Here is a 19,083-nt window from a genome sequence, read left to right on the forward strand (position 1 = left end):
GTTTAGGAGGAACGCAATGGATTTTATTGTTCTTTTTGTTGTAAAACAGCGCCGTCACTTTTGTAAAGGAAATTAAAATTATTTAACACTTTGATGCAAGGATTAGATTTGAGACATCACTTTAATATCTTTTTCCAATTAGTTTTAAGTGTTAAGTTTTAACATTCATTAGTTACAAGATGTTTTCTGCTGACCTGAAACTTCGTTCCTAAAACTAATTATCATTGATAAAAAGGCTCAATTTCATTACGTTCATGTTTTTTACCCTGTACTGTTATCTCTGAAGATTCATTGTCATGATATACGTAACTCTCTCTCTCTCTCTCTCTCTCTCTCTCTCTCTCTCTCTCTCTCTCTCTCTCTCTCTCTCTCTCCTTATCTGTCATTGATTAAAAGGTATCTGTACTCGTTTTGTTCTATTCACAAAGTTTTCCTGTTCATTTCATGATTTGTTAACTTTTAGTTTAAAAACAAAATGTTTGCCGAAGTGTATGTCAGGGAATAATTTCCCAGTTAAGTATCTGTTTTGCTTAATATCTATTCTTGTATGAAGGAGTATGTACCTGCATTTATACAAGTATGCATGAACATTATTTTGTGAATGTAATATTGGGTAATGATATATTTTTCATATTTGCTTGTTTTTATTATACAAAAATATACCTCCGTAAGTTTGTCGGTGGTCTATTCTCAGCCATAAAATAAATTTGTTTATCCGTTAAACAGATTAAGGGAATCTTGATAATGTCCATTGGGTTGAGAATAGTGAGGTCATTCATGGTTGACTTAGAAAGGAGTTCCATAGGAATCTGAAACTGATGGAGGAGCTCCGTATCCGTTGCTAGGAGCTGCAGGGGCTCCATAACCGTTACTGGGACTAGCACCTGCACCATTGCCATTGGAACCATAACCATTACCATTCATTTTTCCGTTTCCATTGTTTCCGTTGTTGTTTTTTCTTCCATTTCCATTGCCATTAGATCCATAACCGTTATTTCCATTACCGTTGCCATTGGTATGTTTACCATAAGGGTCATAGGCGACAACCCCAATGAGTTCGTTGACTGAATAGAAGTCTTGAGCATCAGCACAGTCGAAGTTGAACCACCAATCACAAACAAGATACTGTTGGTTGAAGATGGTGCCGTTGGGGCAGAGGAAAGAGTCCTGCTGACGGCGTCCATTGGGCCTGTCCTGGCAGATGTGGAAGACCTGGCAGCGAGCCTGACGGTCAGTGTCGGCATAATAACCAGGTACATTCTGAGCATCGCAGGAGAAACGAGTATCAGGGACGGAGGCCAAGATAGGGTAGTCTTGACCAGGAACACCACCGCCAGGAATATTCTCTGCCAAAGCAGCAATTTCCTTATCTACACCGTAGGAGTTCCTTGGTGGTCCATAGCCATTGCTTGGTGGAGCTCCATATCCATTGCTTGGAGCTGCGGGAGGTGCTCCATAGCCATTGGAAGGAGGGCGTTTGTCAGCAGCTGCGAGGCTGAGAAGAGCTGAAAAAATAAACGAGCAAAGAAATGAAGAACTTGTTAGACCGACCAAGGAGGTTAGTTTTAGACAGACATTAAGAGAATATCGGTATCTTGTAGTTATATTTGAAAAAATCCTTTTATAGCTTCTGCGTTGGTTTATTCATCAACAAAATCTTAGTTGTTATATGTTTTATATCACTTATACCATTATTTCGAATAGCTACTCACCACACACTACAAAGGCCTTCATCGTTGATGTTGTATCTGGCTGGAATGGACCAGGCGCTACAAAGAGGATCGACTGAGTGATGTGTTCTGGTCCGAGACATGGGCATATATAGTACCTGACTTCGCTGACTTCCTTTTTTCCTATCTTGATGACCTTATTTTACTCATGCATCAAAACAAGGCCACGTGAAAATCAGTACTTGGTGTTTCGTCGATTGGGGAGAGAGAGAGAGAGAGAGAGAGAGAGAGAGAGAGAGAGAGAGAGAGAGAGAGAGAGAGAGAGAGAGAGAGCGCATATTTAGTTAACATGAAGTATTGTCCTGTAATTTCTAGTTAATAGTCTCCATGAAAATAATGAACGTGTTCTTAATCAACCGACAAAACTATTAATGTTAGTTTAATTGATATTTATTCCGAATTATTCGTTTTTGTGAAAAATGTGTCGTTGAATACAATTTCTGTGACCAGATTTTAATTCAAGCTTTGTTATATGGTGGAATATTCTTTTTTCGTCCTTTGCGGTCATTCGATTATGAAAGCACTTACTGTAGTCAAAATGAGATATTTTGGTAACTTTTGTATTAAAAGTAGGGTCATTGTTCCCAGTTGTTTGGTATTTGTATCTTTTATGGCAAACAGTACGAAATTGTCTTTCAAGATTAAATTAGGTATTTTTCCACCTTGTCCCGAAAATTTTTCTCTCTCTCTCTCTCTGGTACTTCAGATTTTAAAAATATACAACATAATAAGAATTAAGAACATATTTTAAAAGGCAACATATGTTAATGCTAAGAATCTGTTATTGTGTGTCTTTTGTATGAAGCGAAGATGTATTGTACTAGTCTATATAATCCTATTCGAAATTCATATATTGTGTGCATTTGATCATGTAAATTCTTCATGTAATATTATATATTATGTCTCCAACATTGGTGAGGCTAGATATTTAAAGGTAGTGGTGTGTGGTTTGAGTACCAGTAGCCTATCATCAGAATAGATACTCACCAGAACATTTGCCGGGTAAATCCTACCTGACACTTGCGCGCATTTTTGCCACGCACTGGCACGCATTGATGCTTGTCAGTGCGATCTTTGTGGCACGCACTGGTGTTTTTCCCGCACTGTTCACGACCAGTTCACTCCAGTTCGCACATCGTTCACGTGACGTTCACGAGACGTTCATGCGGTGGCACGAATTGGCACGCGTAGTTCACGAGAAGTTCACGACACTTTCTTGCGGATTCGCTCATCATTCCGCATCGTTCTCGCATCGTTCACGCCAGTTCACGCCAGTTCACGAATTGGCCACTCCATATAAAAACGGGGCTTCTCCAACCCGAGGACATTCTTGGATTGGCTTCGGAAGAGACAACAATGCTTTCTGTCAGAGACACCATTGCATTGAGGAGAAGAAACGTATCTTTTTCGTTTGAATTTTTTGTTGCCCTTTATTTTTGTTTCAATAAGAAAGCATTTGATTTACATATAAATAGCAGACATAAAATATGTACAAGTATTAAGAAAGTATTTTATTTTAACATTAAAAGCAGCAAACATGAAAAGTTTTTAGGCTGTTGATTTTAAGGTAATAGAGAAAAAAGTGTGTTGAAATAAGAAATCATTTTATTTTTACATTAAAACAGAAAACAGAAAAAATTTGTTTTGCTCTTCATTTTAAGGTAATAAAGAAGAATAAGTATGTTGATGAAATAAAACATAATTTTATTTTTACATTCAAACAGCAAACTTAAAAATTTCTTGGGTTTATTTTTCAGTTCATTTTTATTTAAAACAAAAGTTTTGGCTATTGATTGGTAATAGAGTAAAATAAGTGTGTGCATGAAATAAGACATTATTTTATTTTTACATTCAAACAGCAAATATAAACAATTATTAGTTTTATATTTTTCTTTACTTTTTATTAATTTTTTTTCGTTTCCTTTTTGTCTCTTCATTATAAAGTTATAGAAATAGTTTGAAATAAGAAATCATTTTTTTTCACATTAAAACAGCAAATATAAAAATTTATTAGGTTTATTTTTCTTTCCTTTTCATTAATTTTTTCGTTTCCTTTTTGTTTCTCTTCATTATAAAGTTATAGAAATAGTTTGAAATAAGATATCATTTTTTTTTCACATTAAACCAGCAAATATAAAAATTTATTAGGTTTATTTTTCTTTCCTTTTCATTAATTTTTTCGTTTCCTTTTTGTTTCTCTTAGTTATAAAGTTATAGAAATAGTTTGACATAAGATATCATTTTTTTTAACATCAAAACACCAAAAATTAAAATTTATTAGGTTTATTTTTCTTTCCTTTTCATAAATTTTTTCGTTTCCTTTTTGTTTTTCTTCAGTATAAAGTTCACGCCACTTCCCGCATCGGTCACTCCAGTTCACGCCAGTTCCCACACTGTTCACTCCAGTTCACTCCAGTTGGCGCATCGTTCATGACTATTTCACGACTATTTTGTGCGTGCCAATGCGTGCCACAAACTTTAAACATTTCAAAGTTCTGGGCACGCATGGCACGCATAGGTACGCTCTGGCACGCGAGTTCCAGCACTGTTAACGACATTTTCACGACTCGTTCACGCGAGTTCGCGCATCAATGCGTGCCACGAATGCGTGCAAGTGTCTGATACCCTTAAGCTCAACCCCCCACTGTGTTGCCCAGAAAAAACAGCGGCCTAACCAGTAAACAGTTTACACTCCTTGTCCCGGTCTGGGATCGATGTGGGTTCTTTGAAGGTATTAAATTAAAGAAAGTTAGTACATTTATCATTCTACTTTCCTCTACTGAAAGGTAGGGTCTTTATAACTTTTTTCGTAAGCACTGTTCCGGTGAGTGTTCCTGATTATTCAGAGAGTGATCCCTTGGTGCGTCTCCGTCAAATTCGTCAATCTATTTTCTCTTTAAAAATTGACTTTCGTTCCCACGTTGAAAGATCTCCTCGGCCCCATCGCCGCCCCTTATGGTTCAAGTCCCACAAATTAAGTCAGACCAATGACTGCTGGGAAATAAGTCTTCTTATATGGCATGATTTGTTGAATCTTTCATTTCCTCTTATGCCAAGCTTTTATATCAGTTACCGTTTCCGGTTTCTCAACTCACGTGGTTCTTCAAAAGTTATGTAAATAGGTTCCATCGTGGATTATCGTTATCCTTTTCCCTCTTCCCTTTCATGTTTTTGCTTGGGGCCTTTGTAGCTGTTGGATAGAGTGCCTTGGCATTTTGAAATATGTTATTTAATCAGTATCTTCCTAAGATATTGTGGTATTAATTCAGTCAGCCTCCGTAAAAGTAGAGAATTTATTACAGTTTGAAATCTGTAGAATGAAATAGGGAGCTTCAATTATTACAATAATAAGTAAAAATAAATGCAGTAAACGGTCTAGGGAAGTATTCCATTAGAGAATGAGACACAATGCGTCAGTAGTTGGTGCCGTAATTAGAATCTGAGATCTATATGGTGTGCATTTGTATGTAACACCGATATGAGTTGTTCTAAAGGTTTGGTAATAAAAATGAATATTAAAGAAATTATATTTTATTTCTATGAGATAGTAAATAGGAACGAATTCATGTCCCTTTTATGCGTATATTACTTAAAACGGAGAATTGACAATCTCACCGTTGTCTGTATCCCTGTTCTTTGAAGGATTTCTTTTGGGCTACAAGAGTAATGCTCTCTCCCTTTCATCCTCACGTGGTCTCTTCTCACCTTCCTTAACAACTGATGCCACATCTCAATGAAGAGGAAACCCTCGTGTAAATTCTTTCAGAGTATGTTAATGTGACTTGAATAATCTCCCGTTCGGTATCATTATTATGAGTCAGGGTCATTGCCATATCTTGTGAATAATTAAAAATTCCATCTCCCTTTATATTATTTTAGAGTATAAATATTTTAGTTATATATTACAAAATGCACTTAAACTTTCTGAAATTCAGGAGGAACGCAATATATTTTGTTGTAGAACAGCGCCGCCACTTTTGTGAGGGAAATTAAAAAAATTTACACGTTGATGCAAGAATTAGATTTGAGACATCACTATAATATCTTTTTCCAATTAGTTTTAAGTGTGAAGTTTTAACATTAATTAGTTACAAGATGTTTTCTGCTGACCTGAAACTTTGTTCCTGAAACTAATTATCATTGATAAAAAGGCTTAATTTCGTAACGTTCATGTTTTTTACACTGTACTGTTATCTCTGAAGATTCATTGTCACGATATACGTAATTTCTCTCTCTCTCTCTCTCTCTCTCTCTCTCTCTCTCTCTCTCTCTCTCTCTCTCTCTCTCTCTCTCTCTCTCTCTCTCCTGACATTGATTAAAAGGTTTTGTTTTATTCACAAAGTTTTCTGTTCATTTCATGATTTGTTAACTTTTAGTTTAAAAACAAAATGTTATTTCAAAGTGTATGTCAGGAAATAATTTCTCAGTTTAGTATGTGTTTTGCTTAATATCTATTCATGTATGAAGGAGTATGTACCTGCATTTATACAAGCATGCATAAACATTATTTTGTGAATATAATATTGGGTAATGATATATTTTTCTTATTTGCTTGTTTTTATTATACAAAAATATACCTCCATAAGTTTGTCGGTGGTCTATTCTCAGGCATAAAATAAATTTGTTTATCCGTTAAACAGATTAAGTAAGGAATCTTGATAATGTCCATTCGATTGAGAATAGTGAGGTCATTCATGGTTGACTTAGAAAGGAGTTCCATAGGAATCTGAAACTGATGGAGGAGCTCCGTATCCGTTGCTAGGAGCTGCAGGGGCTCCATAACCGTTACTGAGACTAGCACCTGCACCATTGCCATTGGAACCATAACCATTACCATTCATTTTTCCATTTCCATTCTTTCCGTTGTTGTTTTTTCTTCCATTTCCATTGCCATTTGAACCGTAGCCATTATTTGCATTACCGTTGCCATTGGTATGTTTACCATAAGGGTCATAGGCGACAACCCCAATGAGTTCGTTGACGGAATAGAAGTCTTGAGCATCAGCACAGTCGAAGTTGAACCACCAATCACAAACAAGATACTGTTGGTTGAAGATGGTGCCGTTGGGGCAGAGGAAAGAGTCCTGCTGACGGCGTCCATTGGGCCTGTCCTGGCAGATGTGGAAGACCTGGCAGCGAGCCTGACGGTCAGTGTCGGCATAATAACCAGGTACATTCTGAGCATCGCAGGAGAAACGAGTATCAGGGACGGAGGCCAAGATAGGGTAGTCTTGACCAGGAACTCCACCGCCGGGAATATTCTCTGCCAAAGCAGCAATTTCCTTATCTACACCGTAGGAGTTCCTTGGTGGACCATAGCCATTGCTTGGTGGAGCTCCATATCCATTGCTTGGAGCTGCGGGAGGTGCTCCATAGCCATTGGAAGGAGGGCGTTTGTCAGCCGCTGCGAGGCTGAGAAGAGCTGAAAAAATAAACGAGCAAAGAAATGAAGAACTTTTTAGAACGGCCAAGGAGGTTAGTTTTAGACAGACATTAAAAGAATATCCTTACCTTGTAGTTGTATTTAAAAAAAAAATCTTTTTATAGTTTCTGCAATGGTTTATTAAATTAATGAACAAAATCTTAGTTGTTATATGTTTTATATCACATAAAATTTTCTTAGGGAAATTTATACCATTATTTCGAATAGCTACTCACCACACACTACAAAGGCCTTCATCGTTGATGTTGTATCTGGCTGGAATGGACCAGGCGCTACAAAGATGATCGACTGAGTGATGTGTTCTGGTCCGAGACACGGGCATATATAGTACCTGACTTCGCTGACTTCCTTTTTTCCTATCTTGATGACCTTATTTTAGTCATGCATCAAAACAAGGCCACGTGAAAATCAGTACTCGGTGTTTCGTCGAAGAGAGAGAGAGAGAGAGAGAGAGAGAGAGAGAGAGAGAGAGAGAGAGAGAGAGAGAGAGAGAGAGAGAACGCTTATTCAGTTAACATGAAGTATTGTCCTTTAATTTCTATTTGATAGTCTCCATGAAAATACTGAACGGTTTTTTAATCAATCGACAAAACTATTAATGTTAGTGTAATTGATATTAATTCCGAATTATTCGTTTGTGTCAAAAATGTGTCGTTAATACAATTTCTGTGACCATATTTTAATTCAAGCTTTGTTATATGGTGCAATATTTTTTTTTCGTTCATTAGCGGCCATTCGATTATGAAAGCACTTACTGTTAGTTAAAAGGATACATTTAAGTAACTTTTGCATTAAAAGTAGGTTCATTGCTCCCAATTGTTTGGTATTTGTATCTTTTATGGCAAACAATACGAAATTGTCCTTCAAGATTAAATCATGTATTTTATCACCCCTTGTCCCGTAACTCCCTCTCTCTCTGGTACTTAAGATTTTAACAATGTACATCATAATAAGATATCAAGAACATATCCTAAAATGCAACATACGGGAAAACTAAAAATCTGTTATTGTGACTCTTTTGTATGAGGCAATGAAGTATTATTATTGTAATAGTCTATATAATCCTATTCGAAATTCATATATTGTGTGCATTTGATCGTGTATATTCATGTAATATTATATATTATGTCTCCAACATTGATGACGCTAGAGATTTAAAGGTAGTGGTGTGTGGTTTGAGTACCAGTAGCCTATCATCAGAATAGATACTCACCAAAACGTTTACCGGGTAAGGCCAACCCCCCACTGAGTTGCCCAAAAATAGCAGCGGCCTCCCCAGTAAACAGTTTAACTTGCAGGCCTAGTCTGGGATTGATCTGGGTTTTTTTTTTTTAAGGTATTAAATCAAAGGAAGTTAGCACATATCTTATTCTGCTTTCCTCTGCTGAAAGGTATGGTCTTTATAACCTTTTTTTGTTTTCTTGTAAGCACCGTTCCGTAGGGCGTCTCCGTCAGATTCGTCAATATATTTTCTCTTTAAACATTGACTTTCGTTTTAACGCTGAAAGATCTCCTCGTCCCCATCGCCGCTCTATATGGCTCAAATCCCACAAATTAAGTCAGACCATCGACTGCTGGGAAGTTAGTCATCTTTTATTGCATGGTTTATTGAATCGTCTATTTCTTTTTATGCCAGAGTTTTAAATAAGTTATCGTTTCTGGTTTTTTCAACTCAGGCGGTTCTTCAAGTTATGTAAATTGGTTCCATTCCGGTTAATGGTTATCTGTTTCCTTCTTCCCTTCCATGTTTTTTCTTGGGGTCTTCGTGGCTGTTGGATAGAGTGCTTTGGCATTTTGAAATATTGTTTTATAATTAGTCTCATCACAAGATATTATGGTATTAATGCTGTCAGCGTCCGTGAAAGCTGGGAATTTATTATAATTTCAAATCTGTAGAATGAATTAGGGAGCTTCAAATATTACATAATAAATGCAATAAACTATCTAGGGAAGTAATTTATTGGAAAATGAGACAGTATGCTTCAGTAGTTGGTGGCGTAACTAGAATCTGAGATCTTTATGGTGTGCTTTCGGGTATATACCTACAGCGCCGATATGAGTTCTAAAGGTTTGGTAACTGAAATGAATCTTGAAGAAATTATATTTTATTTTTTTCATAAATAGTAAATAGAAACTAATGCATGCCCCTTTAAGGCGTATATTGCTTAAAACGGTGCATTGACAATCCCAGTGTTGTCTGTATCCTTTTTCTTTGAAGGATTTGTTTAGGGCTACAAGAGTAATGCTTTCTCCCTTTCATTCTCACGTGGTCTCTTTTCACCTTCCTCAACAACTGATTCCACCTCTCAATAAGGACAAAACCCTCGTGTCAGTTCTTCAAGAGTATATGAATATGACTTGAATAATTTCCAGTTTGGTAATCATTAGTATTAATCAGGACCATAGCCTTATCTTATGAATAATTAAACACTCCATCTCCAGTGATATTTAACAGGGAAAATGTTTTAGTTATATATTACAAAATGCATTTGAACATTATGAAGTTTAGGGGGAACGCAATGGATTTCGCTAGTTCAGATGCTGTAAAACAGCAACGCCAATTTTGTAAATAGAATTGAAATTATTTAACACTTAGATGCAAGGATTAGATTTGAGACATCATTCCAATGTTTTTTTCCAGTTAGTTTTAAGTGTGAAGTTTCAATATTAAATAATTTCAAGATCTTTTCTGCTGACCTGAGATTTCTTTTATAAAGCTATTATTGATAAAATTCTCAATTTAGCAACCTTCATTTTTTTTTTACAGAGTACTGTTAACTCTATTAAGATTCTGAAGATTCATTGTCACAATATACATATCTCTCTCTCTCTCTCTCTCTCTCTCTCTCTCTCTCTCTCTCTCTCTCTCTCTCTCTCTCTCTCTCTCTCTCTCTCTCTCATTATATATATATATATATATATATATATATATATATGTATATATATATATATATATATATATATATATATATATATATATATATATATATATATATATATCTGACATTAATTAAAAGGTGTCTGTACTCATTTTGTTTTATTCACAAAGCTTTCCTGCTTATTCAATGCTTTGTTAACGTTTAGTTTACAAACAAAATGTTTGTCAATGTGAATGTCACGAAATAATTTCTCAGTATAGTATGTTTTGTTTCATATCTACTCATGTATGAAGGATTATGTTCCTGCATTTATATAAGGATGCATGAACATTATTTTGTTAATGCAGTGTTGGGTAATAATATATTTTTCTTATTTGCTTTTATTTATCATACAAAAATATACCTCCATAAGTTTGTCGGTGGTCTATTCTCATGCATAAAATAAATTTGTTTATCCGTTAAACATAATGATTGAAGAATCTTGATAATATCCATTGGATTGAGAATAGTGACGTCTTCATGGCTTACTTAGAAAGGAGTTCCATAGGAATCTGAAACTGATGGAGGAGCTCCGTATCCGTTGCTAGGAGCGGCTGGGGCTCCATAACCGTTGCTGAGACCAGCATTGCCCTTGGAACCATAACCATTACCATTGCCATTCATTTTTCCGTTTCCATTCTTTCCGTTCTTGTTTTTTCTTCCATTTCCATTGCCATTAGATCCATAACCGTTATTTCCATTACCGTTGCCATTGGTATGTTTACCATAAGGGTCATAGGCGACAACCCCAATAAGTTCGTTGACGGAATAGAAGTCTTGAGCATCAGCACAGTCGAAGTTGAACCACCAATCACAAACAAGATACTGTTGGTTGAAGATGGTTCCGTTGGGGCAGAGGAAAGAGTCCTGCTGACGGCGTCCATTGGGCCTGTCCTGGCAGATGTGGAAGACCTGGCAGCGAGCCTGACGGTCAGTGTCGGCATAATAACCAGGTACATTCTGAGCATTGCAGGAGAAACGAGTATCAGGGACGGAGGCCAAGATAGGGTAGTCTTGACCAGGAACTCCACCACCGGGAATATTCTCTGCCAAAGCAGCAATTTCCTTATCTACACCGTAGGAGTTCCTTGGTGGTCCATAGCCATTGCTTGGTGGAGCTCCATATCCATTGCTTGGAGCTGCGGGAGGTGCTCCATAGCCATTGGAAGGAGGGCGTTTGTCAGCAGCTGCGAGGCTGAGAATAGCTGAAAAGAGACAAAATGGAATCAATATAATTTGCATTAGATATTTAAGTGTAGAATTCTTTTGCTTCCATTTAAAAGAGATATCAGTTTTATAAAGTAAGTCTTATTTGATAGCTACTCACCACACACTACAAAGGCCTTCATCGTTGCGGCTGTATTTCGCTGGAATGAACCAGGAGCTTCAGAGGTGATCGACTGAGTGATGCCATTTGGTCCGAGACGCAGGGTTATATAGTACCGGACTCGCTGATTTCCTCTTTTGCTTATCTTGATGACCTTATTTTAGTCATGCATGAAAACAAGGCCATTTGAAATGCAGTATTTGGTGTTGAGTAGTGAGAGAGAGAGATAGAGAGAGAGAGAGAGAGAGAGAGAGAGAGAGAGAGAGAGAGAAGAGAGAGAGAGAGAGAGAGAGAGAGAGAGAGAGAGAGAGAGAGAGAGAGAGAGAGAGAGAGAGAGAGAAATCAGTTACCATAATCAGTATTTAGTGTTTTCCATCTTGGAAGTTTCCGAAAATGTACTTTAGATATAATCTTGTCATTTATATTTAATGATCTCCATGAAAATATGGAACGATTTTTGTATAGACCGACAAAACTATTACTGTTTGTGTAATTGATATTGAATCAATATTCTTTCTTTTATCATATTTGTCGTTGAATCCAATTTTTGTGCCCATATTCTAATTCAAGCATTGTTATATGCTGAAATAATTTGTTTTTCGTTCATTAGTGGTCATTCGATTCTTAATACACTTGCTTTCAGTTAAACTGAATTTTTTGGTCACTTTTGTATCAGAATAACGTTAATTGTATGCTGATGTTTTGTATTTATATGTTTTATGCGAAACAGTATGAAATTGTCCCGTAAGATCAAATAATGTATTTTTGCATCTATTTTGATATTCATGTTTTTTCTTTTGTACTTCAGATTTTGATGTAGAACTTACAAGGATATTAAGAACATTTCTGAATGTGCAAAATATGGTAATACCAAAAATCTGTTATTCCAAGTCCTTTGTATGAGGCGATGAAAAATAAATGTTTTAATAGATTCTATATAATTCTATTTGGTATTCATGTGAGAAGTGCATTTGGTTGAATTGTCTCAAACATTGGTGAATCTACACTTAAAACGTTCTCTGAAGGTATTGAATGAAAGCACGTTAGTACATATCTCACATCCACCGTCCTCGACTGATTTTTTTTTTTTTTTTTTTTTTTTTTTTTTTTTTTTTTTTTTTTCGGACAATGCAGAGACACTATTGACCTTGGGACAGTGTTGCTGTTAGCTCAGAGAGTGATTGCTTGGGGTGTCTCCGTAAAACCCGTCAAGCAACATTCGCTTTAAAAACTGAATTTCGTATCAACGCCAAAAGGTCTCCTTTGCCCCATCTCCGGCCCATATGGTTCAGATCCTACACATCAAGTTTGAAATTGACTGCGGGAAGTTAGTCATCTTTTATATCTTGGTTTGTTAAATCATTGTTAACATCATATGCCAAACTTCGATTAAATTTACATACTCAAGAGGAACTCCATAATAACGCTGTACTCTCCACAAAATTTGCCGGTGCACACTATCAAAGTCTTTTTTTAATATTCAACAAATGCCATCAAAAGTGGATTTCTATATATAATTAGAATCCTCATAAGATATTGGCTTATAAATTCAATTAGTTACTGCAAGAATAAAGAATATATTACATTATATTAAGATTATAGAATCAGATAAAGAGCTTACAAAATAATACAACAATAAGTACAATAATTCCAGTAAACGCTGTTGGAAATAATTTATTGGAGAGTGACACACAATGCTTAATAAGGTGTTGGTGTCGGTAACTAGAAAATGCCTATAAGAATTTTGTTATATAATCTTAAACGAGTATATACCTATAGCACCAATGTAAGTTGTTCTAAATGTTTGATAACACAAAAATGAGTCTTATAGAAATATATTCTTTTATTGTTTTGAAATAGTAAATCGAAACTGTAATTCCTGTCTCCTTTAAGCACGTATTAATTACAACTGTGCATTGGCAATCACACTGTTGAATCTATTCAGTTTCTTTGAAGGCTTCATTTCGTCTATAAGTGTAATTTATTCTTTCTTTCATCTTTCATCTTTCATCTACTCACGTGGTCTCTTCTCACCTTCCTCAAAAAATTATTTTACACTTCAGTAAGAGGCAAAACCAATTCTTTTAGAGAATGCAGATATAACTTGAATTTTCGTATACTCCTTTGCTGTAATGAATGGGGGATTTTTATTGAATAATCTCCATTTCGTTAATGATTATTATGAGTCAGGATCTTTTGCATATTTTTTGAATAATTAAGAAAAATACTCCATCACACATGATATAATTTTACAGTTTAAATATTTTAGTTATATATTTCAAATGCAGATAAACATTCTAAAATTGAACATAAACGCAAAGGATTTCGTTTGATCATTTGGTATAAAAAACAGTGACGCAACTTTTGTAAGTGAAATTAGAATTCTATAGTACATAGATGTGATTATTAGAATTCAGACTGCATTCCAATGTCTTTTTCCAACTAGTTTTAGTAATATTGATTAGCTACAAGAAAAGTTATCCTAACCCAAAATTACTTTCCCATAAGTAATCATCTCCCTTATATAATAAAGAGCAAGCGTCTGACCACGGGTGTATGGGGGGGGAGAGGCATTAGTCACACCTTGGTGAGAGTGAGATGCGTGTGCATGTTTGTGCATATCTATATAAATATTTATCCGTTATTTTTGACGAATCGCGTTTACTAATTATTTATGGTCAGGCCCAAATTGTTAACGCACTTGTTTTCTCTCAGACATTGATTAAAACGTGTCTGCGTTTATTTTGTTAATATACAAAGATTTCCTCCTTATTTCAGTGCGTTGTTAGCCTCTAATTTAAAGACGAAAGGTTTTTCTCAATATATGACGGGAGATAATTTCCCAATACAGTATCTGTTTCTCTACATCTGTATTCATGTATGTAGGAATGTCTATTGCATTTACATAAACTTACATAAACATTATTTTGTGAATAAAATATTGGATAATAATAGGATTTTCTTATTTGCTTTTGTTTATTATACAAAAAATAAACATCCATAACTTTGTCGGTGGTCTATTCTCAGTCATAAAATAAATTGGTTTATCCGTTAAACAGATTAAGTAAATAATCTTGATGATGTCCATCGGATTGAGAATAGTGAGGCTATTCACGGTTGACTTAGAAAGGAGTTCCATAGGAATCTGAAACTGATGGAGGAGCTCCGTATCCGTTGCTAGGAGCTGCAGGGGCTCCATAACCGTTACTGAGACCAGCACCTGCACCATTGCCATTGGAACCATAACCATTACCATTCATTTTTCCGTTTCCATTGTTTCCGTTCTTGTTTTTCCTTCCATTTCCATTGCCGTTTGAACCGTAGCCATTATTTCCATTACCGTTGCCATTGGTATGTTTACCATAAGGGTCATAGGCGACAACCCCAATGAGTTCGTTGACTGAATAGAAGTCTTGAGCATCAGCACAGTCGAAGTTGAACCACCAATCACAAACAAGATACTGTTGGTTGAAGATGGTGCCGTTGGGGCAGAGGAAAGAGTCCTGCTGACGGCGTCCATTGGGCCTGTCCTGGCAGATGTGGAAGACCTGGCAGCGAGCCTGACGGTCAGTGTCGGCATAATAACCAGGTACATTCTGAGCATCGCAGGAGAAACGAGTATCAGGGACGGAGGCCAAGATAGGGTAGTCTTGACCAGGAACTCCACCGCCGGGAATATTCTCTGCCAAAGCAGCAATTTCCTTATCTACACCGTAGGAGTTCCTTGGTGGTCCATAGCCATTGCTTGGTGGAGCTCCATATCCATTGCTTGGAGCTGCGGGAGGTGCTCCATAGCCATTGGAAGGAGGGCGTTTGTCAGCCGCTGCGAGGCTGAGAAGAGCTGAAAAGACAAAATGGAATCAATATAATTTGCATTAGATATTTAAGTGTAGAATTCTTTTGCTTCTATTTAAAAGAGATATCAGTTTTATAAAGTAAGTCTTCTTTGATAGCTACTCACCACACACTACAAAGGCCTTCATCGTTGCGGGTGTATTTCGCTGGAATGGACCAGGAGCTTCAGAGGTGATCGACTGAGTGATGTCTTCTGGTCCGAAACGCAGGGTTATATAGTACCCGACTCCCTGACTTCCTTTTTTGCTCATCTTGACGACCTTATTTTAGTCATGCATTAAAACAAGGCCATTTGAAATGCAGTATTTGGTGTTTCGTGGAGAGAGAGAGAGAGAGAGAGAGAGAGAGAGAGAGAGAGAGAGAGAGAGAGAGAGAGAGAGAGAGAGAGAGAGAGAGAGAGAGAATAATTTAGTCAACACTAAACAGAATTCAGTGTTCAACTAAAAAGGTTTTCGAAAATGTACTTGAAATGTAGTCTTGCAATTATTAGTTATTGGTTTTTATGAAAATACTCAATGGTTTTTGCATCGACCGACGAAATTAATACTGATAGTGTTATTGATATTGATTCAGAAGTGTTTTTTTTTTTTTTTTTTTTTTTTTTTCGTCAAAAAATTGTAGTTGAATGCAATATTTGTGGCTACATTCTTATTCAAGGATTGTTATTTGCTGGAATATTTATTCGGGTTTATTTGTGGTCTTTCCATTGTAAAATCATTTGATGTTTGTTAAAATGGAAAATTTGGTCACTTTTGTATTGAAATTTGGTTCAATGCATCCAAATGTTTTGTTTCTATATCTTTTATGCGAAACAGTATGAAATTGTCCTCCAAAATACAATATAGTACAGTATTGTATTTTTTCACCCTTTGTCCCATAACTTATTTTTTCTTCATCATAGTAGTATTATGAGTACGTAAGTTTGTCATCATTGATAGTTATAAATATATGACAAAGACGATGGAAAAAACAAAGATTTAGTTGTTACATGAATATTTTAGTATTTTAGAGCGTACTCCTTTTATGTTTCCCATTCAAGAAAGAAATTTACTGATAATAATTACACAAAACTGTATTTGTTTTTTAAGAGTAGTTTTAAATGTTTGAAACTTTGATTTTTAATTATCAAACGTCTTGTTCATGTTCATGAAACTTTTTCCCTTTTCGATCATCCGCGACTGGCACTCTGTCCCTATCCGCGTAAATTGCTAGTTCCTTCAGTACATCTCACGCGATGCAATATAGGTATTACTAATAGATCTTTGCAACGTCGCTCCGGACTTCCTTTAGCTTTTTTATATGGCTTCTTTCCCCCGTCTATAAAGTTATTGAATACTTACTTTATTGTTCTACTGTTGCATTTTCCCTTCAGTTGCAACTCACCGCTGATTGGTGCCCCGGGTACCCGAATCTAGCCATTTGGTCTTAGTATCATGACTCAAGTCAAATTGAACCTGTAGTTTCATGACGCAAGTCAAATTGAACCTGCCATTATTTCAGACTGTCCACCTCGGACGACATCGAAGATTCTCTTAGCGTTCCTTTTAAAGGCTCATCTGGATAATTTTGTTGTCTTTATACTTTGTCCTCTACTTTTTTATCCTTCTATAGCTCTTATACACCACTTTCAAAATGAAGAGCAAAGCAAGTTTTTTGAGCCCTTTAATTTTATAATTTTGGCTCGCTCGACTTTTTTAACTTCTTTGAAGTGATGTTTTAGACTGTACTGTAGGCTGTTTTTAAAGTCACCTAAGTGAAAATTCAGTTCAACGTTTTTTTTAGGTTTTTGTGATATACATGATTTTATATATATATATATATATATATATATATATATATATATATATATATATATATATATATATATATATATATATATATAAATATATTGTACCAACCGTGTTTCACACAATTGTACATAATTCCTTTTGTATATATTATGCTTGTATCTTCGCTCTTCCCTCGCACTAAAACGAACATGAAAATTCATGTCTGGTTTTTCCTCTGTAATATTGTCTGGCTTGTGAACTTGTTATGTCCTGTTGCCTTGAGGTTTTGTATATAAGGAGAGTGTTCCACAATAATATAACTCAGTCGTTTCTAACCTGCCTTTGAGTTCACACCCTTACTCAGCGCTGTCACAATATGTGTATATATATATATATATATATATATATATATATATATATATATATATATATATATATATATATATATGTATATATATATATATATATATATATATATATATATAATATAATGTGTGTGTGATCGTTGTGTATATGTATACTGATTAGCATGTGTACAAACATTAACCTTAGTAGATATTTCAGAGCTACCCCTAGACGATCCACACACACACACACTATGTATATATATATATATATATATATATATATATATATATATATATATATATATATATACATACATACTTATGTATGTATGTATGTGTTCACTGTTCGATCCTAGTACACCGGTTGCTGGCTGAAATATTGTGATTGGGTACTAGTATCAACTTGGGTTAAGAATATGAGCACCCTTAGAAACTTGCTTCGCTCTTGCAGGCTTTTGTTACTGCTATTAAACTGCTTTTCCCTTCTTTACCTTTGAATAGTTCATATATTCAACCTTTCGCCGTATTTATTTCTCCAGAATTAAAACAACTGAGGCTTTTGACGTTCATACCCGTTGGGTTCTATACACTTCGTCATTGCAGATTCGCCAAAATATTTTATATATTCTTTACTTTTATTCTCTCAGAATTCTTCTTTGGTAGTTTGATTCTGTGTTTGTTCGTGTTGCGTAACATCTTAATTTCATTTTTTTAGGGGGGGGGCGGTGTTGGAATTTGCGTTGTTTCTTCATTTCTTTCAAAACTTTTCGAACTTTTTATTTAGAGTTTAGGATTCGTATTTATGGTTTTATATCATTATTCAGTATTGTGGATCCTGGTTCTTTTTTATGGAAGCTATTAACATCGTTTGGATTAATGGTCTGATCCATTACTTTCGTTAGTTTCATATTTTGTTATTTAAGTGTGTGAATTTGATGGATTGTGCAGTAGGTATTACTATACTAGAATATTAGATATTAGCACGGTTATGTTAACCAACCAAATCTGAAATAATAATTGCCAATAATATTTCCTATTTCTCAGATATTAAAAGAAAAGTAAATCTAATGATCTTTTAATTAAGTTAAATTGATTTTGTTAAATTAATTATGTTGGAATTATTTCGATTTAACCTTGATGTAGTCATTGCCTCATCTTTAAAAACTATTGCAAGCATTTTAATTTATATATGCTGAAAGATTATTATCGCTGTAATTTTTCCCGTATGATTATTCAGGATGCTATGTTTACTTACAAATGCCAGTTTACATCAGTCACTCAATCTTATATTTCATCTTTTCATTTTTTTTTAATTATCTTCTAGAGAGAAAATACTTTTATTCTGTTCATTTTTAGGAAATATTATATTGACTCGATTAAATTATAAATTATATCATGCTTTATTATCAAATAGAATAACTTATCTGAAGCAAACATTTGCAAAACCATTTATTCTAAAGGCATCTATCATTTTTCCCGCCCTATCTAATTCTGAACTTATTGTATTTGACGTGGTGTGAATTTGCACAAAGTTAGTTTACACGTTTATAACTTCATTAGTTTTGATTATACCAAAGATGAAATTAATTACATTTAAGCGATTTGTCAGTCTTTGAATATTTTATTTCTCATCAATAAAGCGAAAACAGTTAAAACTCTTTAGGGGGTTATATACTTGATGAGTACATATATTT

At 35.1% G+C, this 19,083-nt stretch overlaps 3 protein-coding genes across 3 annotated transcripts; all 3 read right to left on the minus strand.

Annotated features, from left to right (window-relative positions):
* Window positions 1–786: 786 nt before the first annotated feature.
* On the minus strand, window positions 787–7,410 carry LOC137620823 (pro-resilin-like). Its single transcript, XM_068351271.1, has 3 exons — window positions 7,389–7,410; window positions 6,457–7,152; window positions 787–1,019 (listed from the first exon to the last, which is right to left on the minus strand). The coding sequence occupies exons 1-3, from the start codon at window positions 7,408–7,410 to the stop codon at window positions 787–789; spliced, it is 951 nt and encodes a 316-aa protein (XP_068207372.1).
* A 3,170-nt stretch (window positions 7,411–10,580) lies between these two features.
* Window positions 10,581–11,333, minus strand: LOC137621113 (pro-resilin-like). The gene has a single exon (XM_068351543.1). It carries the CDS (start codon window positions 11,331–11,333, stop codon window positions 10,581–10,583), a length of 753 nt encoding a protein of 250 aa, XP_068207644.1.
* Window positions 11,334–14,525: 3,192 nt separating this feature from the next.
* Window positions 14,526–15,263, minus strand: LOC137621114 (pro-resilin-like; the record flags this gene model as incomplete). Its single annotated transcript, XM_068351544.1, has 1 exon — window positions 14,526–15,263. A coding segment is annotated over one exon (723 nt), but the record flags the coding sequence as incomplete, so codon positions are not given.
* Window positions 15,264–19,083: the final 3,820 nt, after the last annotated feature.

This window comes from Palaemon carinicauda, chromosome 27 (assembly GCF_036898095.1).
Source record: "Palaemon carinicauda isolate YSFRI2023 chromosome 27, ASM3689809v2, whole genome shotgun sequence".
NCBI lineage: Eukaryota > Metazoa > Arthropoda > Malacostraca > Decapoda > Palaemonidae > Palaemon > Palaemon carinicauda.

Excerpts from the sequence above, each read along its gene's own strand:
- LOC137620823 (XM_068351271.1), bottom strand. The coding sequence starts at position 7,410 with ATGAAGGCCTTTGTAGTGTGTG. Across the intron at positions 7,153-7,388 it reads GAAGGCCTTTGTAGTGTGTG|CTCTTCTCAGCCTCGCAGCG; the intron begins GTGAGTAGCTAT and ends TTATTTTTTCAG. Across the intron at positions 1,020-6,456 it reads AGCTCCTCCATCAGTTTCAG|ATACCAATGGCAACGGTAAT; the intron begins ATTCCTATGGAA and ends CTTATGGTAAAC.
- LOC137621113 (XM_068351543.1), bottom strand. The coding sequence starts at position 11,333 with ATGCAAATTATATTGATTCCATTTTGTCTCTTTTCAGCTATTCTCAGC.